This window comes from Trichosurus vulpecula, chromosome 2, assembly GCF_011100635.1.
Source record: "Trichosurus vulpecula isolate mTriVul1 chromosome 2, mTriVul1.pri, whole genome shotgun sequence".
In the NCBI taxonomy this organism is placed as follows: domain Eukaryota; kingdom Metazoa; phylum Chordata; class Mammalia; order Diprotodontia; family Phalangeridae; genus Trichosurus; species Trichosurus vulpecula.
In genome coordinates this window covers 280,698,065-280,723,137 of record NC_050574.1, presented here as the reverse complement: position 1 = coordinate 280,723,137, position 25,073 = coordinate 280,698,065, and the positions used below count along the sequence as shown (strand labels likewise).

The 25,073-nt window shown below is 38.1% G+C and overlaps 1 protein-coding gene across 1 annotated transcript in view; it reads left to right on the top strand.

Moving 5' to 3' along the window:
* The window catches only part of ARHGAP15 (Rho GTPase activating protein 15), an 858,653-nt gene that overhangs the window by 168,446 nt on the left and 665,134 nt on the right, over positions 1–25,073 (top strand). The window contains exon 6 of the mRNA XM_036742514.1: positions 7,258–7,347. Within this exon, the coding sequence (XP_036598409.1) occupies positions 7,258–7,347 (90 nt within the window). The remainder of the gene's footprint in view (positions 1–7,257; positions 7,348–25,073) is intronic.

Below are 25,073 nucleotides of genomic sequence, written 5' to 3'. Positions count from 1 at the left end.
TTACACCATTTTTAAGGGGCTGAAATAGGAGAATGACTGCAGCTCGGTAGGTATCTAAGCATTTTCCCACTCTCATGAGGGTATTTTCAATGTGTCACCAGTGTGATAACCCATAGGAAGGCATCGAGGGGAGAAATTTGATGAGTGTATACCTTTTTCTTCCAGATATCTTTTGGGTGGTGGTACTCACCCTGGTATAAGATCTTGATTCAGCAGAAGGGAGAGTCTCTAGTGACATGAGTCAGAAATAGTCTAGACTACATCCTACAAAGAAAGACTACAACTCCTTACCCTAAGGGTGTTTGAGAGCCCTAGATATGATGGAGGCATAAAGCATGAGGATCTTTGTTCACATAAGGTTTGTACCAAAGTTGTAGAAGATTTCTTTTTTCTGTATATATTTTATTTCATATTTTAGTTTTCAACATTAATTTCCACAAGATTTTGAGTTACAAATTTTCTCCCCATTTCTACCTTCCCCCCCATTCCAAGATGGCATATATTCTGATTGCTTCATTCCCCTGTCAGCCCTCCCCTCTTTCACCCCATTCTCCACCCCCCATCCCCTTTCACCTTACTTTCTTGTAGGGCAGGATAGATTTCTATGCCTCATTCCCTATATATCTTGTTTCCCAGCTGCAAGCAAAAAAAAATTAATTTTTTTAAGCATCTGCTTTTAAAACTTTGAGTTGCAAATTCTCTCCCCTCTTCCCTTCCCACCCACCCTCCCTAAGAAGGCAAGCAATTCAACATATATCACTTGCAAAATACTTCCACGATGCTCATGTTGTGAAAAGCTAACTATATTTCCTTCCGTCCTATCCTGTCCCCCTTTATTCAGTTTTCTCCCTTGACCCTGTCCCTTTTCAAATGTGTTTGCTTTTGATTATCTCCTCCCCCTATCTACCCTCCCTTCTATCATCCTCCTTTTTTATCCCCTTCCCCTTACTTTCCTGTGGAGTAAGGTACCCAATTGCATGTGCATGTTATTCCCCCCTCAAGTTGAATTTGATGACAGTAAGATTCACTCATTCCCCCTCACCTGCCCCCTCTTCCCTTCCAACAGAATGGCTTTTTCTTGCCACTTTTATGTGAGATAATTTATCCCATTCTATCTCTCCCTTTCTCCCTCTCTCAATATATTCCTCTCTCACCCCTTAAATTTATTTCACTTTTTTAGACATCGTCCCTTCATATTCAACTCATCCTGTGCCCTCTGTCTATACTCCCTTCAGCTCCCCTAATACTGAGAAAGGTCTCCCAAGTTACACACATCATCTTTCCATGTAGGAATGTAAACATAATAGTTCAATTTTAGTAAGTCTCATATGAATTCTCTTTCTTGTTTACCTTTTCATGCTTCTTTTGATTCTTGTATTCGAAAGTCAAATTTTCTATTCAGTTCTGGTCTTTTCATTGAGAAAGCTTGAAAGTCCTCTATTTTATTGAAAATTCATATTTTGCCTTGGAGCATTATACTCAGTTTTGCTGGGTAGGTGATTCTTGGTTTTAATCCTAGCTCCTTTGACCTCCAGAATATCATATTCCAATCCCTTCAGTTCCTTAATGTAGAAGCTGCTAGATCTTGTATTATTCTGATTATGTTTCCACAATATTCAAATTGTTTCTTTCTGGATGCTTGCGGTATTTTTTCCTTGACCTGGAAACTCTGGAATTTGGCAACAATATTCCTAGGAGTTTTCTTTTGGGGATCTTTTTCAAGAGGCAATTGGTGGATTCTTTCAATTTCTATTTTACCCTCTGGTTCTAGAATATCAGGGTAGTTTTCCTTGATAATTTCTTGAAAGATAATATCTAGGCTCTTGTTTTGATCATGGCTTTCAGGTAGCCCAATAATTTTTAATCATCTCTCCTGGATCTATTCTCCAGGTCAGTGGTTTTTCCAATAAAATATTTCATGTTGTCTTCCATTTTTTCATTCCTTTGGTTCTGTTTTATATCTTGGTTTCTCATAAAGTCACTAGCTTCTACTTGTTCCAATCTAATGTTTAAGGTGGTATTTTCTTCAGTGGTCTTTTGGACCACCTTTTCCATTTGGCTAATTCTGCCTTTCAAGGCATTCTTCTCCTCATTGGCTTTTCAGAGCACTTTTGCCATTTGGGTTAGTCTATTCTTTAAGGTGTTATTTTCTTCAGTATTATTTGGGTCTCCTTTAGCAAGTCATTGACTTGTTTTTCATGGTTTTCTTGCATCTCTCTCATTTCACTTCCCAATTTTTCCTCTACTTCTCTTACTTGCTTTTCCAAATGCTTTTTGAGCTCTTCTATGGCCTGAGCCCAATTCATATCTTCCTTGGAGGCTTTTGATGTAGGCTCTTTGATTTTGTTGACTTCTTCTGCCTGTATGATTTGATCTTCTTTGTCACCAAAAAAGGAATCTAGAGTTTGAGTTTGAGTCTGAGTTTGAGTCTGAGTTCATTTTCTCTCCCTGTTCATGTTCCCAGCCAACTATATGACCCTTGAGCTTTTTCTCAGGATATGACTGCTTGTAGAGTAGAGAGTACTTGGTCCCAAGCTTTAGGGTCCAAGTACTGCTGTTTTCAGAGCTAATTCTACTCCACCATCACCCCAGGCTCTGTCCCAGCAATGGTCCTCCTCCCCCAAGAACCACCAACCAGGACTGCAATTCAGACCTAAGCAGGGCACAGCAAGAGAATCTGCCTTTGTGCCCACAAACTGCTCCTTGCATTCCCACTCTGATCTGCTGCTAGATTCCTCCTACCTTGTGAGCCAGGGACTCATGAAGCCACTGACACTGGCACTCTGGAGGCAGCCTCAGGAGCTTCCTGCTACTGCCACTGCTACACGACTTCCTCCACCCCCAGAGCTGGCAGCCGGACGGCTCTGAACTCAATTCTGCAGTTTTCCTCTAACCTGCTCTTTGGCATTTGTCGGTTGAGAAGTCTGGTAACTGCCACAGCTAACTGTTTCGTGGCCCCAAGGCCTGTTCTGGCTGGCTGATTCCAGGTCTGGTCTGTCCCAGAGCAGCCCATGCTGGGCTGCCCTCCACTCTCAGCACCATGCGATAGACCTTTCCCGGTGACCATCCAGGCTTTCCTGGGCTGGGGATCTGTTTCCCTCTGCTATTTCGTGGGTTCCACAGCTCTAGAATTTGTTCAGAGTCATTTTTTAGAGGTGTTCGGAGGGATTTGGTGGGGAGCTTAAGCAAGTCCCTGCTTTCCTGCCACCATCTTGTCACCACCCCAGAAGATTTCTTATGCAGCATTCAGATTGAGGAGAGATTCTTTTTAATAATTTTTATTGATAGTTTTTGTTTTTTTATTACCTCAATTTCACCCTGTGTTCCTTCAGTTTCATACTGTCTATTGGGTGTAGGCAGTCCTTAACCACAGGAGTTACTCAGAGTTAAATTGAGGTCAGAGAACTGTATGCATATCTACCCTCTGATCAGGGCTGCATTATTAGGAAATCTTTACTATCCCTTTCCTTTCCATTAGTGAGAGTTGTGTTTCACGTTCTGTATGCAGGTGTGACCTGCATACAATTTATGCTTAAGACTAATCACGCAACTCAAAGCCCACATCCTACTTATAATGGTGAATCAATAGTGTTATTTTAATATATGAAAGATAGCCCATTTAATAAAATCTTCTAGACACTAGCACCTACCTCCCTGGCTTGTTGTATGGATCAAATGAGATAATTATAAACCACTTAGATTGGTGCCTGGCATAGAGTAAGTGCTACATAAATGTCAACTAATATTAGTTTTTTATACAACTATGCTATTTTAGAACTATAATAGGAATTGTTGATAGGATTCCTATATCTAAATAGGTCAGAATTTTTTACAGTAAATTTGGACAATTCTTTAATTATACAATATAATAGTTTAATGAAACGTATTTCTTTCCACTCACATAAACTACCTGGCCTGTTACCTGCCATTTTTGTTGTTGTTGTTTATTTGTTTGTTCTAAAGAAACAGGAAACAGAGAGAGCTCTGAAGCTAACAAATCAGATATTGTATACTAAACTGAATCAGATTTTCAGACTTTAAGTATAGCTTTTTCCTTGCTGGTATATGCTATGAGGGAAGGCAAGAAATGGAACTAATAACCAGGCCAGAGCCCAACCTCTATATGCCATGTCTACTTCACATTCACTCCCTCAGCTTTCATTCTAAGTGACACATGCACTGTTATTGTCCTCAAACTTAATATTTATCCTAAAATCTCTACTGAGCTCACACTTCCAAAGCCATTCTCCCCAAATGCCCATCAACATATAAGAGCAATGAGGCTACTTCCTCATAGATAATCATTAGTCCCTCACATAATTGCAGACATTTGCTTCCCCTTGCAACCTGCTCTGTGTGATGGAAGGATATGTTTGTAGTGAGATACACTCACATCCTTTTGTCCACAATGTTCCAAGTTCCTGATACATACCTATTATGACATTTTTTTTTTGCTAAAAAGAACATTGGCTTTGGAGTCATGTGTCCTGAGTTTGAGTCAGAACTCTTCAAGTTAATATCTGTGTGATTTACTGCAAGATATTTTACTCCTCTAGATCTTAGTTTCCTCAGATAAAAAATTAGGGGTTTGGACTAGATAATACCCCATGTCCCTTCCAAATTCTAGGTACAAGACCATATTAGGAAAGTAAAGGTTACTCTAGGTAAACATAATTAGTGAAAAACCAATTGTAAAAAATATAAAGGAGTGATTATCAACTGTTTTAAAAAAAGCTTTATGAAAAATAAATCGTTGGATAAGATCCCTTTAAGTGGCAAGTACCCTTAGTGTATGTGAGTATTTAGTTTCCAAAAGATGAATTTATAACATAGTTTTATTTTTCTCAGATGATGAAAACCTAAGCTTCCTCAGTGAAGTTGACTAAATGAGGATATGTGTATGTTGTAGGATATATGTATGTTGTATTGTAAGACCAGCACACAGGATGGCTGCTAGCTTAGGTTCACTCTTGATCTGGTCAGAAAGGAAAGATAGCTTCAAAGGAGTTGATAATTTTACTTTATTCTAGTCTAATTTTCTCACAAGAGGGTTGCTGACAATGAGGGTACAATTCCTAAAGCATTCCCTGACCACACTTCTCACAGAGGCTGGCCAAAAAGGGTGTGGCAACTACCCCTATGTCTCAATGGGGTCAATCGAGACAGGTACAACTTGTACACTCCCCTAAATCCCCTCAAGGTTCAATGTGAGCCAGTTGAGACAAACACAGATTCCGCCTAAGTCCTGATGGGGGACCAATCAAGGTACACACAGCATTCTAGCTTGTGCATTCAACCCCAGGGCTTCCGCATTCACTGACCAGTACCCACTTACTTTATAGGGCAACAGACAAAGAAGGCATATTGACAGAATATTGCCTTACAAGTTTACATCACCTCATCCCTGTATCTCTCTGTGCAGTCACAGTGGATGTCTACAATTTAAGTACAAATGTTTATATTATTTATCATTATACAATGTTGCGCAAGCATGGTGGAGGTGTTTTGAACCATAATCATGAGAACTTATGTCTAATACCTGGGAAGAAGAGATTGTTATGGCTATGAATCCTGGGAAACTGAACTCTAACAAAGAATAACAAAAATACGCTTTACACACACTAAAATCCACCTTGCAAGAAAATCTACCTTACTTACATGTATGTTACGGGAGGGAGGCAAGGAGGGAGGGAGGCAGGGAGAAAGAGAGAGAGAGAGAGAGAGAGAGAGAGAGAGAAATGCACATTTTTCCTGAGAGTAAATGAACTGTTGAGGTTGTTAACATTTCCTGTCTTATAATTTAATGGCACAATCGCAGATCTAAAAGTGGAAAGGAATAAGGATTTATGTGGTACCTACTCTGAGCCAGGCACTGTGCTAAGCACCTTACAAATATTGTCATGTTTTATCCTCACAACAATACTACAGGTGCTATTATTGTCCCCATTTTACCCTGAAGGAAGCTGAGGCAGTCAGAGGTTAATGACTTACCCAGGGTCACAAAACTAGTACTAGTCTAATGCCACATTGTTACTCTGGTCCTTCTGACTTGAGGCCCAGTTCTTGTAACAACAATGTGGCTTGCAGCTGCTGTGGAGGTGTAAGGCCAATAACACCAGCATATAGGAGGGCTGATAGCACAGGTTCTTTGATCTGCTTTTCTAAGGAAAGCAACTTTAGGGAGTTTACAATCTCACTTTAATTAAATATATCATTCACTTAGTTTAGGGGGAAAAGCCAGCACCCTTAACTTCAGAGAAAACACAAATAGAAATTACAAGCAGAAATTATATAAACAGAGCAAATAACACGAATCAGCAGACAGAGCTTCTAACTGTCTGTCCATAGCAATACATACATAGTTACCAGAGAGAGCGAAGCACCAACATCTGTGTTTCCAAAGCTGGAGCATTCCTTAATGGTTACCCAGAGTCTCATCTGGCCAAATCACACATCACACTAACATTCTTCCAATGAATGAGCCCCAAAGTAAAATGCTAACCTCAGAGTATATATATCCCTTCTTCAGAGTCACAGGGTTATCACAACCATGTGACTCAAACTCGTGTGACTTAGGCTTTCTTGTGACTTAAGCAGGTCATCAGAGTCTTGATTCAATCAAAAGCAAGACTCAATCAAAGCACTTGATTGCCTTAGTGCTGAGAACTAGAACTTCCAAAGAAAAAAACAGCAAAAAGTCCCACTTTTCTTGCCCTTACAGTTTTCTATTCACTGCACCACCTACCTGGAATAAGAATGTAACTCATGTTCCAGATGAGGAAACTGAGAGAAACAGAAAGATCAAGTTTGATATAGGTCTCTATCAGTCTAAAAGGCCACAGTTCATCATATCTAGACAGTATGACTCTAGAACTTATCAGTTCTACTTATCACTGAATCAGTGTTATAAATAGTGCATCAGAGTGGGAGGGTAGTCAGGATTAGTGAAAAAGAAGCATACCAAGATGCCATAATTTCATTCATTCCTTTATCTTTTTTATTGCATAGAAACTCAGAATTCATCTTAAGTACTATTCTTAATTATCTGTTGGGAAAATAATCTTAAAGTGAGATCCCTAAAAATTGAATTTTTACCAGAAACATGACAAGGCATGTTACATATATGTATATAATATGAATATATCATGATGCTAGAAACAACACTATACTATTCAATTAGTAGGAGAAAACTTTTGAGCTTTAGAATGTATCTCTTCATTTTTTAAACTTTTTATTCATATTTAATTTTGTATGTAGAAAACTGGGCAGAAACCAGAATGTTTGGATTTATGTGGAGCACATATTGAATGGACAAAAGAAAAATCAAGCAGAAAAAATGTCTTTCAGGTAAGCGTATTGCAAATATTCAATCTATTAGTGTCCCCTTTTATGAATATGAAGTCTTTTGGGTCAAATCCTATGTAGTTTAAAAGTTTTAGTAGCTACAAATTAATTGAGTAAAGACTGCTGATTCTTGTAGTTTTAAAGATCTTCTTTTGTTGTTGTGGGTTCCATTTTTTTAGGGCTTTTTAATGAATAAAAGCTCTGGCGACTGAATCCTATCAAACACTAAGGATGTGTTGATTTGTTGATTAATGTTCTGTGTGTATTCAATTGGTTTTTGCAAGTTGGTAGGTAATTGTTTTGGGTTTGTGCCTAGAATTATTGACCTAGAGAACCTTAATAAATAGAAAGTTCCCAAGATGCTTACACAAGTTGAGCTCCAACTGTGTATAGTTACCTTGTTGTTGTTGTTATGGTTGTTTTTCTAAATTGCTGTTTATGGTTGTGATTTTCTCGGTATGTTCACTGGTGGGAGATGGTGGGATAAAAGGGACCCAGAATTCATAAATGAGGTTATTTATTTCTACATTTTAAGCAATTGCATTCAATAGAAAATAAACAATTTTGTATGGAATATATACATATATTGTATGTGTGTGTGTGTGTGTGTGTGTGTGTGTGTAATGTCTAAAGTTAATTCCTTGGAAAGAGACAGTTTTAAATTTTGAAGGTTTACACATTGTCAGATTCTGGGAATGGAGTAATTGATGACCCTAAGATATGACTGCCTTCATCCAGAATATGGTCATTCTTTATCTTAACATTATGTGTGATTTATCTTAATTTTAGGTGCCCAGTAAGTTGTCCTTTACCTAAGTAGTCCATAAATGGTATCCTCAGCACTTAGCAGTGTTTGGCACATATTGGTCACTTAATAAATATTCACTGATTGACTGATTGAAAATACTGCTCCCTCTTCCAATTGCCTTTTTCTTATTTACCTGTGTAAATAAGAAATTAAATATCCTCTCTACCCTCACCTCCATCTCAAAGTGGAATGTAGTTATCTCTTTGAGAACAGGATCTGTTTTTCGTTTTATCTTTATATATCACGCACCTACTATAGCACTTTGCATATCTTAGGTACATAATAAATGCCAATTGTTGTTCAATTAATAGTCATACTTGGGAATGCAAAGACTGTGTGATTACATATGTAGGACATGATGGGATCAGGCATTTTGTGATCTCTATATGAGGAAGCAGGTTGCCATGGCCAAATAATTCATCACCAAGTGGCCAGCCTTATGATAATGAGATTCCCTCTGAACCTGGATAGGTTGGTCCTGGAAAAGTCCACATGGGTGTTGCTAGAACTGACTTTGAAGCCCTTCTTCTGTAGAACTTGGCAGCATTTGCACTCCCCAGGATAGCCTTCTAAAATCCAGAGTCAAATTTAGGCCAGGATGGGACATTGGAGTAAGTCTTTGTGGAGAACAAGAGAAAGTCTTCCAGTATGTGGAGTGAAGCCCCTATGAAAAACTTAAGGGAGTCCAAGAAGAGTCATGAACCATGACAGAGGTAACTATAGATATATTGGAATGTATTGGGATAAATAAAGAATGTTTCGTACTAATTAATAAACCAAAAAATGTTCTATATTTTAGTGCCCTGTGAAGATCTTGTGACTCTATTCTTCTTCACATCAAACATATTTGTTCTTATTTTAATTTTGACTTAATCCCTGTTTTATCAACTTATCTATACATGGTTACTTGAATATTTAATCTATTCTTCTTTACTAAAGCATTAAGGTGTAACAAGCTTAGACTGAAAAACATGCATTCTGAACCTTTTAGGATCCATGATAGAATATATCTTCTCACTCTTGTTATTTTCGGCAGGGAGGAGGGAGAAGCTTAAAAAACAGTGTAATAAGCATATTTTCCTTCATTTATTTTGTTTACATTTATTTTATTATCTGCATTACTATATTGTAAACTTATTGAGGATAGGAACAAGGTCCTAATAAATGCCTGTCAGTTGATCTTTATGTCCTGCACAGGACCTAGCATAGTGTCTTACATTTAATAGGTGCTCGGTTTATTGAATGAATTAATGAATGGACAAATGACCATATGTTGTGAGAGTAAACCCTAAAAAAAATGAGTATAAAGGATTTTTGCAAATGTCTGGGCTCTAGTCCTATTCAATATAAATTTTGTATAATCCTTTTAATGTATTATTGGGGTGGATCACTCTATTTTTTTCTTATGTTGAAAACACATGAACACAATAGATTAAATAAAAGTCAGTAATGCCCATCTATTGATAGAGCATATAAAATGAAGTCTTTTGAGAGGCATATTATAAATAGCATTCATAGTCCTGTTAACTGAAAGAAAAAAAAAAGGATCTAGAAGGATTTGCCAGAGAGCTAAATCTAGATGACTTGCATCAATATTTGATTAGATACATTAGCTGGCCTCCCTCAAATGATCAGAATAAACATGATTATATCTCAAAAACATGGTATTAAAGCGTTGTTGTGTGTTTTGAATGTGTGTGTGTATGTGTGTGTGTATGTGTGCGCGCGCATGGATTTCATTACCTACAGAATAATAAAGTGTTTGTTCCTGGCTGAAATAAGACCATGATGACTTCAGCTGATATGTGACATTAGAAATAGCTTTAGAATTCCAAGTTTGAATTAGGCTTGGTGTTCAATCTGAGGCTATGAATTATAGATTACAGATAGCAAATGACTATTGAGATTTTTGGTTCAAGAAAAATCAAAGAAGCAAAATTAGAAGTAATTTTAAATTTAGAAATCTATCTTGAAAAAGCAGATGGATTACCAATTATATACCACCGTAATTAGAGTGAATGTAGGGAAATGGAACAGGAAATTAATAGGGAAAATCATTGTCTGTGTAAGATGTGCTTGAAAAACTCAGAAGCGCCCATGTGCTATACTAAACTGCGAGGCATTTCCTGCATTTGCATATATTGTTGGGTCACATGAATTTATATGTTCCTAGTTTTTGTTCAAAGAGTAAGCATTTAGTCTTGTGCTTCCTTTACCATCAAAGTTCCATCAAAGTCTAAATGTGCATTTGATATTTCTTAAAATAGTAGGGAGTAGTGCAAGAGCAATAACATTAATTAAGTATTAATGTATAGCCATTGAACAATCCTGAATAAATCATATTGATAGCCACGGGGCTGATTTCAGAGAATCCTATAGCTTATCAAAGAGTAAAAATGATTCCTCTTCATTGATATTATTTCATACAAAAATAGAATATTTATCACGGTGTTTAAGTAGCTGAGCAATAGGTTCCACACATTTGATGGATTTAATTCCATAAACATTTATTTAATGCCCATGGTGTCTAAGACACTGTGGGGGCAGCAATGATTTTGCCCTCAAGAAGCTTACATTTTAATAGGAGAGAAAATTCACATAAACAAATAGCTATAATATAAAATAGAAATGATTATTTAATTCAATTTAACAAATATTCTTTGAGGACCTACTATGTATATGGCATTGTACTGTCCAAGGTTTTGCAGACACAGAGGTTAAAAATAATGTGGCCTCTGCTGTCACAGAGATAGATACTACATTTATAGAAAGTGTGATATAGGATAAAATGTGATGACGGTGAAAGAAGTAGACAAAGTATTATTTGAGGAGAGATTTATCGCTTTTACCTGAAAGGGAGAAAAGAAAGGAGTCACAAGAAGCTTCCTGGAGAGGGGAGTATGTAAGAAAAGACACTAATAATAAAGTGAAATGAAGATTGAGGGACTTGCAGTAATTTTTCCTTTGTAGGTCTGAATTTGTGTGCCTCTGCTGTGTGTGACAGACTTCATGGCTACGAAGGGCAAGCTATGTTCTTAGCTAAATGAGTGGGTTTTTTTGTTGTTGTTTTTAACTTTTGTTTAATTCGGCTTTTGGCGTGACCAACAAGAACTATAATGTGTTTAAAGATGCCAGAGACACCATTTAGCAACAGAGTGATTTGCAGTGAAGTGCTGAACCAGTTTCCCTGGTTAACGAATGTGCTACACTAGGTTTTCATCAGAGGAGGGGTATATAAAAAGATTTGTGTTTGAATCACATGCTTTAAACATTCTTGCTAAGTGCTAGTTTGCTCTTTGTTGTTTAGCCTGAAATTTAAAGCACTGAGGATTAAAAGGATTACAACATAATCTTAAATAATCCTGAATGTCATTTACAGAGAGACAGTTGTAATAACTAAATAAAACCATGTTAAGGGATGGCAGTATTGTCAGGCTGTATTTGAAACTGAAGCACTACCCCTACCACCTTCTTCACTCTTCCACCCTGGTGTAATTAGGCATTTTAGATTTCTCTGGAAGGCAATTACAACTAGGAAGTAGGACATAAAGCAAAAGAAGCAGTGGCTGATGTAAGATTTAGAGGTAAATGGGTATTCCGTGCCACTATCCCCATCCACCCACCCAACCACTGCCCAGAAATGGGTATGGAACTTGGCTTTCCTTAAATTTTTAAAAAAGTCCCTGGAATTAGCTTGCTTTCTGGCCCTTTGATTCTTTGGCATAAAAATATAGGGAAGCATGTGTAGCAGCTATAAAATCTTTGTCCTGGGCAGAAAGTCTAAATGTCTGAAATGTGTGAGTCGCAGGCTAAAGCAGCCTTCTCCTAAGTGGTTGTCTCACCTTCTAGAAAATTATCTTCCCTACTTGTGTTACCACTGCCTTTAGGAAGCTAGGAGGCACATTGGATAGAGCACTGACCATAGAGTCAGGAAGATCTGCGTTCAAATTTTACCTAGGACACTTACCAGTTAGTGGCCAGTTTCTGGCCCCAACCTCCTACTTCCCTTCCTGGTGGAAATCAAGGAGATGTTAGTAATTCTTGTTTCCTTGGGAAACATACTTCCTATGGATCTGCATGGATATATGTAACCAATACAGAACAACAGGACCCCCCACCAACAACCCCTTACCCATATATAGGTTATAGGAGATACATAAATTAAATAAAAACATAAAAGGTAACTTTTGAATAGAAAAAGCTAATAGCTAGAGGGAGGTGATGTAAATAAGAAAGGCCACCCTCAGTAGGCAGCACTTATGCTGGGTCTTGAAAGAAACCTTACTCAGTGGACAGCTCTGTGGACACTACCACAGTGTCTCTCTGGGAATGGCTACAGTTACTCAAAATTGGGTAGAAAGTTGCTATGAAGTAATTCACCATCATTTCAGTTGCACAAATGCAACCTCTAGGTCCCTAAGCAATAATAATATGAAAAATAATAAGAGAAAAATTGGGAACTATCATATGATATTTGAAGCTTAACTTATTATTTGCTTTCAATAATCATTGCTCTAAATCTTCATAATTATTAACCTTATAATAATAGCTGCTATTTATATAGCACTTTAAGACATTTGCAATGTGCCTTACAAATATTTTATTCTCACAACAACAGTGGGAGGTAGGTATTAGTATGATTATCATTTTTACAAATGAGGAAATTAAGGTTAAGTTTAAGTCACTTGCGTCTGAGACTGTATCTGAACTCAGATCTTCTTTTCTCTAGTTCCAACACTCTATCTACTGTGCCACCTAGCTGCCTAAATCTCAATCTCCCTGTCTCTCCCTGTCTGTCTGTCTGTTTTTCCCTCTCTCTCTCTCTCTCTCTCTCTCTCTCTCTCTCTCTCTCTCTCTCTCTCTCTCTCTCTCTCCCTCTCTCCCTTTCCCCCTTTGTGTGTGTGTGTGTCTCTTCCCCTTTCTCTCCACATATGTTTGTATATGGGTTGTGTATGTATGTACACAATGTATACAGGTAGGAGTATGGCATGGTATGACAAAGAGTAAGTCTCAGAGCCAGAAAAACTTGGGTTCAAGTCCAGTTTCAGGATCTGGACAAGTTGTTTAAACTTGTGAGCCCTTGGTCAACTCTCTAGAACCTAAACTATGGAATAGTTTCAGAGCTCCACCAGTAGATTTAATTTCCTACATGTTTATATGTATGTTTATCATTTCTTTTACACCTTTACATAGAATATATTAAAACTATACATGCCCTGTTTTTCACTGATGGGTATTACCTTTGATCATGATTTCATGACAGGGCCAGATGTATATTTGTCTTCACTTCATATTTTGAGAAGTATTTTAGTTTATTAATTATAAACAATTTAATAACACCTGGGGAATCATTAAAAATAAAAAGGAAAACTATTAATGTTATGGTTTTATCCATTTCCTTTACTTAGAAGTGATCATTTAAAATGAACCTGAGGTTTTTTTCCTGGTTTTTTTCTCCTACCATTTTTCTTTCATTCTTTAATACTTAACATTAGGGTAAATGCAAACGATGAATCTTCATATTCCTAGTTGCATTTAATTTCAGTATGTAAAGTTGGTTTTGCTTTGGAGAATCATAGTATTTGAGAAGGCATAAAAGTAAACCAGAATAAAGAAATATCAATGCCTGATCCAGATACTATTTTCTCCCTCTTCACTATGTGTTCCAAATCTTCCTATTGATCTATCATCATCTCTTATTCAACATGGTTGAGTGCAAAGGACACTGTGATTTCTGCCAGGAGATTTGAGTTTAAGTCAGGACTAGGATTTTTTTTTAATCTTAGAACAAGAAATTTCTAGTGAGGAAGGGGGTGTATGGAAGAACCATGTTCAAGGATAAGGTCACCTCAATGCTGGTGGTTAGAGCAGAGCATGAGAAAGACTTAGCATGAGAGCAGCCCCTCTGGGGAGGACAAGTGCCCAAGGGAGGTGCTGTGAGGAGTCACTAATTGTTCTACCCTGGGGCCAATCCCTTTTGTGTCTGCCCCTTTCATGGCTCTGGTTCTAGTCTTGGTTGTGTAGTGTCACACTTCACAAGTTATTTCTCAATACCATCATTTGTAGAATGAAGACTTGCTAGACCTACCTCCCAGAATTATTTCCAAGATAAAATGAGTCAGTGTGTGTGAAAGTATTTTAAAAAGCAGAAAGAAAAATAGAATGGAAAAGCATTTATTAAGTGATTGTCATTTGCTAAGCCTCATGCTAAGCATTAGGAATACAAATAAGAGTCAGACATTCCCTGCCCTCAAAGAGCTCACATTCCAATTGGAGGAGAGAATACACTAGAGCAGTTACCTGCAGGTTGGGTGGAGAGATCCAGAGGGCCTCTGGGTGCTGCAGGAGTGAAGATGGCAATGTTTAGGTACTGGAAGGGCCCAGCTATGGGTGCAAGTGACAAACGCCAGAGGTCTGGAGGACCCAATGATGGGTCAGATGACAAAGTTTAGAGGTTTCTGTCTTATCAGAATAATCATATAGTTGGCAACTTTCTGCTTATTCAAGCAGTATGATCAGACATGCCCATCCTGTAGCCAAAAATCTGGCCCCACAATAATTGGGAAGGAGTTTCTGGTTGAAGTTAAGCAAGAGACAACCTAGGGCATTGGGGAAGAAGGATTCTTTTTCTGTCCTCAAGTGCCTGGATTAGGGGGCAACTGTGGGTAAGGGTTCTGAGTTCTATACAATGAAAGGTATTATTATTTCCTACATTCAACCACATATCATATTTTTTCAGCCCTGAAAGGGGCTTGCTAAGCCCTCATACCAGAGGTGCCTAGTCCTCCCTGAACACCCCGTAGGGCTGTTTATCCAGCTTTCATCCACATTCACCTAGCTCTCACCTGTGGCTCCGAAGAGCTGTGGCCACACCTTGTTCAGTTGACTCAGCAGACAGGCTAAGCCAAATTGGTGTTAACTGACTGGCCTCAAATCGATTGGTGAGTTAGGGAGATGTCTACCCCAAGCATGCAAAGACTTTCTCTGGCAGAATGGTCAGATAAGGACAATTTGTTCCAATGGCCACAAAGGCAACTGAAGCAGGCTCTGTAGAGTACTTAGAGCTTGGTCAGGCATTGAAGATGCATCCAATGAGTCCTGGGCCGTTGCCACATTGTCTTGGCTTTTGTCTTTTCACTGGACTTCTATCACTCAGGAAGACAGAATGAGGCTGATGACTTTGTGCGACTCTGCCTCACTTAAATCCAATTCACCTGGAAGTCAAGACATCACCCATCATATCATTGGTCCTCTTCAAAAATGAAGGATAAAAAATGCCACAACATTTCCCCCAGGGAAATATCCAGAAATAGAGTTCAAAATATCTTTTGGACCTGAAGAATAAAGCCCACCTGGCTACAAAATTGTAATGCTTTCAACAATGCCTTATTTTTCCCTGGCCTTCTATACACACCCACACACACACTCTCTCTCACACACATACTCTCTCTCTCTGTCTCTCTGTCTCTGTCTCTGTCTCTCTCTCTCTCTCTCTCTCTCTCTGTCTCTCTCTGTCTCTCCCTCTCTGTCTCTCTCTCTGTCTCTGTCTCTGTCTCTCTCTCTCTCTCACACACACACACACACACACACACACACACACACACACACAAACTATGAGCAAATATATCCATAAAAATTTTTTCCAAGGACATAGTGAAACCTGGATAATTCTGTGTTCAAAAACTTCTTAAATGTTTAAAAGTCTGTTTTGTACAAGGGGTATTGCCTCTTTGAGAAAGTTTGTCGAATTGAAGATATACTCTCAAGCTATTGTTAGAGAAGCAATAAAGTCTATCAGCTATCTAGGAATATTATATTACTTTATAATTGTACCCCTAAAATCACCTACTTTGGGGGTGAGAAAGAAAAAAAGGGGGTATCCACTTCACTCTTACGCTCAGGTAGCAGAGCCGTAGCTCCTTCTAGGGAATAACAGACATGCAGGTTTTTGCGTTTAAGAGTGTTATTCTTATATAAATAAAAATCACCAAATACAGGAAAACTGAAGGGACCTTGGGACTCTATTTGTTCAGACCCAACAATATGAGGAAACTGAGACTCAGAGATGAGCAATGCTACGCCCAAAGTCACAAAGCTAGTAAGGTGAGGTGTCAGGATCTGAGCCCAGGTCTTCTGGGTCTCCTTCCTTTAATTGTTCCACTTTTTTGTCATGATCTTTAATTTTAATCATATGTGAAAAAAAGAAATTCTAAGGGGAAGGAGCATGAAAAATATGACTGAGGTCCTTCTTGTACCAATCGCCTAGTCAGGTACTGAAGAGAATTCACAGCTTGAATGTGAGGCAGTATTTAGGCACTGGCAATGAGGGAGGAGCAACCCGGTTGCTTTTGACACTAAGTATCAGGAAGGTGATTTTAAAAACATTGAAATCTAAGATGCAGAGGGAGAAATGTGAAGTATTAGTGATAAAGGTATCAAGTTATACCATAGGTATGTATTTCACAGGGTTATAGAGTTAGAATTGGAAGGCACTTTAGAGATCACCCAATTCACCCCCCTTCTTTTACAGATGAGGAAAATGAGGGTTAAGTGACTTGGCTAAGGTCACACTGGTACTAAATGGCAGAGACAAGATTGGAGCCTTTGTCTTCTCACTGCATGTGCAGTAACTCCTTCCAATGAGGCATCAAAATGTCATCTTAAAATTAACTACACTTATGTCAAAGAAGATGTGGAAATTCTGAAGTAATAAAATTGTGGGAGCTTGAGCAGATATCCTGGTCTATTCTTTTGTGTAAAAAAAAAAAAAAGACAAAAAAATGCCCTCCAGTAGAACATAAAATCCTCAAAGAAAAAGACAATTTTGTTTTTGTCTTTGTTTCTCCAGTGCCTAGCACAGTCGGATGCATAATGTTAATATTTTGAATAAATGTTTGTTAAATTAAATTGAATTGAATGTCTTGAATTTTTGACCACCTGACTGAAGTGCCGCTGCCATCTGGTGACTCTATACCTATATTTCAAGCTCATTTTGTTTTGGAGAGGAGAATAAGGCCCTTTTGGAAGTTGAATTGGCAAGTCTAAAGTTATGAAAAGAAATACCACCGAAAGCTTTTCTTTAAAATATTAAAGGTAATAAGAATGAGTATGGAGGTTGATCAAGTTTCCTTTGGGTCCTCTAAGTAATTTGGGAGGAATACCATTGGTACATGGGAAGGCTTTCATATAAATAATTCCATCATTTCCTTAATCTCTAAAAGAAGTGTTAATGCATTGTTTTAATTAGTTGTTAGAAATGCTAGCAAGAAGAGATTAATATGCTGCTAGTGGAGATCGACAATGCAAGTATCAGTAAATGACCTTCCCTCTACTTTACTAAGCAAATATTCCTTTTATTTCCCAGTTCTTAAAAAATATCAACAGACATAAGTAGACTTCTAAATTTTTTAAGATAGCTAATAGGTGTGCATGTTCCCTCTTATAAGTAGCTCAGGTCATTACTTAACCTTCCTGAAGAGATAATAACTGCATTGGCAGTTGGGTGACTCAGTGGATAGAGCCTGGAGTCAGGAAGAGTTGAATTCAAATTCAGCCTCAGACACTTGCTACCTGTCTGTATGTACCTGGGCAAGTCACTTACTCTGTTTGTCTTAGTTTCTTCAACTATAAAATGGGGATGGTGATAGCACCTACCTCTCAGTATTACTAGTAATAACATCTACCTCTCAGGGTTACTGTGAAAAATCAAGTGATATAGTATTTGTGAAAAGCTCCTAGAACCGTGCCTGGCTTATGGTATAGTTGTTGCTTTTTTAAACTTATTTCCTATCTAGAGAGTTAGAAGTTCCAGGTTATCTTTATTTTTTAGAAGAGAGCAGTGTACACTCTTTTCCTTCTCTTTCCTTCCCTTCTCTTCCCTCTCCTTCCTTCTCCTTTTTCCTTTCTCTTTTTCTTTTTTTTCTGGTTTTTAGGAGTTGCCTATGAAATGAACTAGTGATTTTATCATGGATTTATACTAAGTCATTTAATAAAAAGTTGATGGTGTTCAGGTACCACCTGTAGGACATGTTCTTTGAACTGCCTTTTGTTGTTGTTCCCCCCAGAGCAGACAAGGACGTCTGTTCTACATGCACTTGTACCTAAGATGTGCATTTCTGGTATGTATATGCAGGCTTAGGGATACATTCAGTCTAGTCAACAATCAGGCATTTATTAAGTTCTGAGTGTGTGCCAGGCACTGTGCTAAGCAATGGGGATACAAGGAGAAGCAAAAGTCAGTCCCTGCTCTCAAAGAGCTCACGGTCTAAAGGGGGAGGCAACATGTAAACAACTATGCAGGAATGAGATATGGACAAGACAAATGGGAGATAACCAATGGAGGAAGTCGCTAGCATTAAGGAGGAATAAAGAGAGGCTTCTTTTGGAAATTGAGATTTTGGATGGGATTTAAAGGAAGCCAGGGAAGCCAGGAGACTAAGAGAAGAAGAGAGACATTTCCAGGGATGAGGGAAAGCCAGTGAAAATGTATGGAGTTTATTTACCTGATTCACAGGAGCCAATCCAAGGATCTTACTGGTCTAATCAACTAACAAATGGCACAACAATGGACAATTGAAAAAGAAGCAACTCTTCTTCTTCTAACACTGCCCGTAAAAGATGAAGTGAAATCCACAGCCTAAAAAATACTTAGGAAACCTGTCGCTGACACTGAAAGACAAACATTCAAAATGCAAGATACTTTCTTATTTATTTAACAAACTTCATTCATATTTTCATAAGTGTAACTGTCTATTTCATTCCTAACATGATTTTTTATAATGAATAGGTTTCCTCCAGAAACAAAAAAGGGGGAGGGGAAAGTAATATTTAAGCTTTAAAACTGTTCTTTTATTAGTTAGGACCTATAATCAATATTGCATTTGTTCTTTGTCTATAGGAATTGAACAGAACAAAATAAAATCTAGTACTTTTTAGATAGAGAAGAATCACTGGAAGATACATGGCTGAAGCTATTCAGTTTTAGAAATGTAAAGTAATGAGGCTGGATCTGAAGGCAAGAGAAGGACAATACTCGGAGTGTTTATATGCTACAAATCACTGAGCAGGAGAGAAATCTGGGGGCAGTGGTGAGTAAAACTCTAAAATCTCAGTGCAGGGCTTAAAACCGTTAAGAGGAAAACAACAGAATAAGCACACGTATAAACAAAGGCTGGAATTGAATGCAGAAAAGCTCTAACTCTAAGATGAAAGAAAGATGCTGCCACTTGTAAAGCAACTGCTGGAATGCTATTCACAGACCCTGCCACTTTATTGGCAAAATGTGCTCTTGAAAATGGGGAGGTGAAAAAGGTGACAGACGAGGATGTGGAATGATGGCGCCCACTTGAGTATACCAGGTATTTGAAGGTTTGATGCTTAGACTTAGCAAAAGAGGAAATTGAAAGGTGACCTCTGATAAACAAAGACCTGCCCAGATGTTAGAAAGAAATAGATGGACTGAGGAGACTTGAACTGTTTTCAGATCACAAATCAGTATGTTGTTGACTTGAGCTCAGGCAAGTACAAACAATCGAGGAGTTCTGTCAGATGTCTTTACAATAGAGGGCTGTTAACTTCTTGGCGCTAGCAATTTTACCAGTAATTGGCCTTACATCCCATTAGCAGTGATAGGAGAAATGCCCCAAACCCTGACTCCCTGGGTGTCTATATACAATTGGAACAATTCAGCATGCCAAAATAACAGCCATTTGTACAGACTACTTTATGAAGGAGAGAAACACAGATGTGGCGAATTCTAAGGCCTCACTTAAGAAGGAAGAACCTATCTCTCCCATTTAATTCTAGCCCCAAGTCACATGAGACCTGATGAAACTTCATTTTCTTTTGATCTGTAGTCCACAGGATCCCATAAAGCAGACCTGAGAAGCCATTTTGCAGAAGCAGACTCTGAGGTTTAATGGAAATTAAATAACTTGCCCAGGAGTCACAGAGGATTTAAGTGGCAGATGCAGATTTGAACCCAGGTCATCAGGTTCCAGAACCTATGTTCTTTCTGCTATACCAAACCTAGTTCAAATCATACTATCTTTTTAGTATTTCCAGATGCTCAGTTGTAGGCATCCAATCAGAGGTTCTTTTGACAACAATCCCTGTTATTAATAAAAGGAGAAGTAGAATGGTAAGGAGGTTTTCATCCTTTTTTTTTTGGAGGGGGGAAAAGCAGGGCAAATGAGATTAAGTGACTAGCCCAAGGTCACACAGCTAGTATGTGAAGTGTCTGGGGCTGGATTTGAACTCAGGTCCTCCTGACTCCAGGGCCGGTACTCTACTCAGTGCACCACCTAGCTGCCCTAGGGCGTCAGCTTTACCAAAAGACAGTATTGAATCTGCTTCCTGATATTTGAGGGATCTTTGGATACCTTTCTTACCCACTTTAAACATAACTATCTATAGAGTGGGAAGCAATACAAACTCACTTAAAAAAAACTGTTACATATACTTGGATATGTGGCAAGTACTTATGTGAACTACTTACCTTTTGAGAACTATGCCACACCATTCACAACTGCAGATGCTATTTGTCCATCAGACAGCAAAACATTTGTTTCAAGCCACAGGCAAAAAAAGTTAATGGGTAATGTGCATATGAAGACCTAAGTTGAGGGACAGGGAAAGTCGAGGGGCACATACATATAGTTTGATATCTGTTGGCATGACCTATAGTCAGGCATGGGGAGAATGACTGAATTCATTAGAAGCACTTCTGTCCTATTTAGAAAAGTAACCATTGTTCTCATAAATATGTGAAATGTTAGCTGAGTAGCACATAGGATTGCATTATTCACAAAAACACATTGCTGCCATCTGGTGGCTAGTTAGCATGTCAACACTGACTTTCCCACTAATTTGATTTTACTGAAAAGGTCCTCCTGTGAACTTTTACAAGAGAGAAGCTTTATTCAAGGATATACCCCTGTGAAATTCTATCTGAAGCCAAGATAGTTTACCTGGCGGCAGCCTTTCTCCTCCACTCCACAGGCATCTGGATTGACCTTTGAGTGGTGGAGACGGGAGAGACAGATGCGAAAACTTAGAGTCTTCTGTCCTGAAAGTGAAGCAGTTTTGGCAAGGTTTACTCAAGGAAATGGGATCTTTTTGGCTGCAGGTGGACAGCCAATATTATTTACATTCTTTCCAATTGGCTATTAAGTGTCTGTGGGGGGAGGAGGGAGAAGGAGATGGCAATGTCTGATTTGATAAGAAGATTGCTATTGAAACTAAAGATGAGCTATTTTGCCTAGTCGAGAATTCACTTGAGAATCTCAAATCCTTAGTTTAGATCCAAATTTGAATCTTTCTATACTCATGTTTATTAGATTTGGCTCTGGAAACACATATTTTCTAGGATTAAAGGAGAAAAGATTTAAAGAACTAACACAAAGGTTTTGATTTCTTCCTGTTCATAAAATAGTCCTCACAAACTGTTCTAATGAGTTAAGTGTTAATGAATCAAAAAACATATGGAGTAAGTTCTTTTTGAAATACATATGAATTTGCATATTAAGGAGGCATAACTATAATCCTCATTGGAGGTTTTGTTGAACTTGAAACTATAATTTAGGAAATTTTGCCTATACTAGAATGTCAGTTCATTAACTCATTCCTAATTGTAGCCAGTTATCACAAGATGGTTATTATTAAACTAGTTATAGGTTTTAATCATACTATACTAAACTAGATTTTTGCTAATGAAAATCATGTAATTTACTTTACTACATTTTCATGAAATTCAATGAAAATGAAATTCAAATTTATGTGTACCTCGATTGTTTTAATGTTATGAGACATGGAATGTTAATCAACATTGTTCTGGGTTGAAGGTGGTTGAAGCCTGGAGTACTTCCTTGAGGTATTTCTTCAAAGGTACTTTAAGGAGGTGACATGATAAATAGGAATGAGTCCTGGACTTGGAGTCAGAGGCAATGAATCAAAAGTCAGTTGTGCCACTTATTAACTGTGTGATATTGGACAAGGCATTTAAACTCTGTGTGCCTTAGTAAAATGAAGCAATTGAACTAAAGGAACTTTAAGATCCCTTTAAGAATATTTATAATAATACTAACAATAACTAACATTTACATAGCGGTTACCTTGTGCCAGGCACTATGCTAGGTGTTTTATAATTATTATCTTATTTGGTCCTTACAACAACCCTGGGAGGTAGGTGCTATTATGATCCTCATTTTACAAATGAGGAAACTGAGGCAAACCGAGGTTAAGTGACTTGCTGAGGCTCACATAGCTAGGAAATGCCTGAGGCTACATTTGAATTCAGGTCTCCCTGACTCCAGATTCTCTGCTCCATTCAGTGAGCCACCTAGTTGCCTTTGTAGTTTGATTTATGTTCTTATCACATGACAACAACATCAGTAATTAATATTCAATACCTAGTATATATTTGTCCATATTATGAGACTTTTTGTTACTTATGTAATAATAGCCACCCTGGTCCCTACTTCCTGAAGGCCAGATATATTGGATATATGCTAGATATACTGGTAAATCAAGGCTATATTCAGATATCCTGGATTTCATCTTTCCCCCAATGTTCTCTGTTACCCTGAAAATGGTTTGGGGTATGCCTAGGCTCTCTGTAAATGGCTCCAGCTCCAACCCCCCACCAAGGGGGTTCTTTCAAGTGTAAAGGTGGTCCCCGAACCTCATTACCATTTAGCCACTAACAAAATAGCTTTTACAAAGGAGTGTGTGCTTCAAAGGTAGAATAACAAATATATAAACAGCTGATTCTTCAGCATGTGGGGTTTAATCCTTCCCCCTACTCTAACTCAGTCTCTGGGGAGGGAAAGAGAATACCTTCACAGATTATCTCATTTCTCATATAGCATAGTTCCAGGTCCAGAACCCCTCTTGGGCCTGAATTCCAGGCACCCTGCCTTCTCAAATCTTCTGTGCTGGGCAGCCCAGGGTCCTGGCTCCAAGGTTGCAATGACTTGAACTCCCGGGATCCACTGGAGATCACTGCTGGCAACTGAAACTATGAAGGAGAAAAGAGACAGAAGAGAATAAAATTCTCTGAAGCCATTTCTAGTATATGGGGTAAAAGGGAAAGGGAGCAGGGGAGGGAAGTTCTTCCCTTCTCAGGGGTTTAATTTGTGGTGCTGGCACTATGGATGATCTGTGAACTTCTACCTCAGGAGGCAAAAGGAAGGAAGACACAGTAAAGAGTGTAAGCCAGAAAGAAAGATTGTCCCAGTTACTCAGTCGAGACATAACCTTTCCAGCTATCCCAGACAATCAAAGGAGGCTATACCCACCCACGTGGAAAGTCACTCAGGGCACCTCCACATTGCAAGATCTGGGCATGCCCAGATAAGCCTCATTATACTTAGAGAAATATGCAAAGGGAAGTCCCCTAAATCCCTGCCACCAATACAGATCTATACCCCTCTGTGAAGGAGATGATCCTAGGAAGTCTGCTTATACATAAAGCTTAAGTGGCTCGCCCACTTATCACAAACCTAGCAAGTATCCGAAATGGAATTTGAGCCCAGGTGCTCCTGATTCCCAGTCTAGCCTTCTATCTACTGCACCACTGCTTCATGTCTTATATAACTCAGAAACAAACCAATGAATAAGATCTTGTCTTTGGCTACATATATCAAGTTCAGAGAATCAGAATATTATATTAATAATCTCCCTTTAAAGCTCAGTCTTATTAATCCTCTCCATCTCATTTTAATATTTGGGTTTATTACATTGACTTGGTAGCTAAATACTTGGAATTTCCTGATTAGACTAAGTATAATTTATCAAGCTTTGCCATCTTTCTGTGCAAAGTTTCACACACCTAACTGGTGATCAGTTCTATATTATCCTTAAAGTGAAATACTAACAAGAGTCCAGAGATTGTCCACTGAAAGACTGTATATTTTTCCTGAATTCTTCGAAGTCAGGCGAGACAACAAGTCAAAATCTTATTTGTTCCTTCAATGCTATGATTTCCCTAGTCAGTTACATTGAAAACATACACATACTACTTAATGAAATCAAATACATAGCTTTCCTTTTACTCATTAATGGATAAAGCAAAACTTTTTTATTTATCCAAGCAGAGAAAAAACTTTGTTAGTTATTGATTTAAAAAAATCACTGTATCTTTTTGGCAGCTATAAGTGCATGCAAAAATATTATACTCAAGATGGGTTGGAGCTGCTGAGGAATGCTAGGGGCAGCCACAACAGCTACAACAACAAAATGTTTGTCACCTTACTTATTTGTTTTTTTTAATTGTTATTAGTTCTGTTGGAGAAAAGAATAAGCTTAGAGAAAATATAGGATAGCGTTTGTGGCTGATGGAATGATTGGAGTGGACAATGGAAAGAAGCCAGAACAACTCCTTTATTTTAAATTCTTATTGTTTTTATTTTCTCCGAAAATTTCAAGATAATGTTTTTAGACTGGGGAGGTCCATTCCAACTCTTATACTCTTGGTTTATGGAAAGCCCTGGATATGAACTAAGGAGACCTGAGTTTGTTCTAATGAGTTCTGCCACTGATTATGTGTCTTGGGCAAATAAGCTCTTTAATGTTCATTTTCCCCATCTTTAAAATAAAGAAATATACTAAATGATCTCCCTTGTGGCTCTAACAAACACACACATGCACACACATACGCATATATTTGGTGAGCCAGGTAACTATAGAGTCATATATTTGATGTGAGAACACGTAAGGTTTTGGATAGGAAAAGCTTGTTTTAAAGAAGTTTATGAAAGAACAGTGAATTTTGGAGAAGACTTGCAAGAAAAAAGGGGAAAATAATCAGGGACTTCTTACTAGCCAAGCCCCTTTAAGTCACTTTGAAAATTCATTACTTTGGCTTTGCTAATAATAGGATCAAAAGAATAATATTATTAACATTTCAACCTCAGTGATTTGG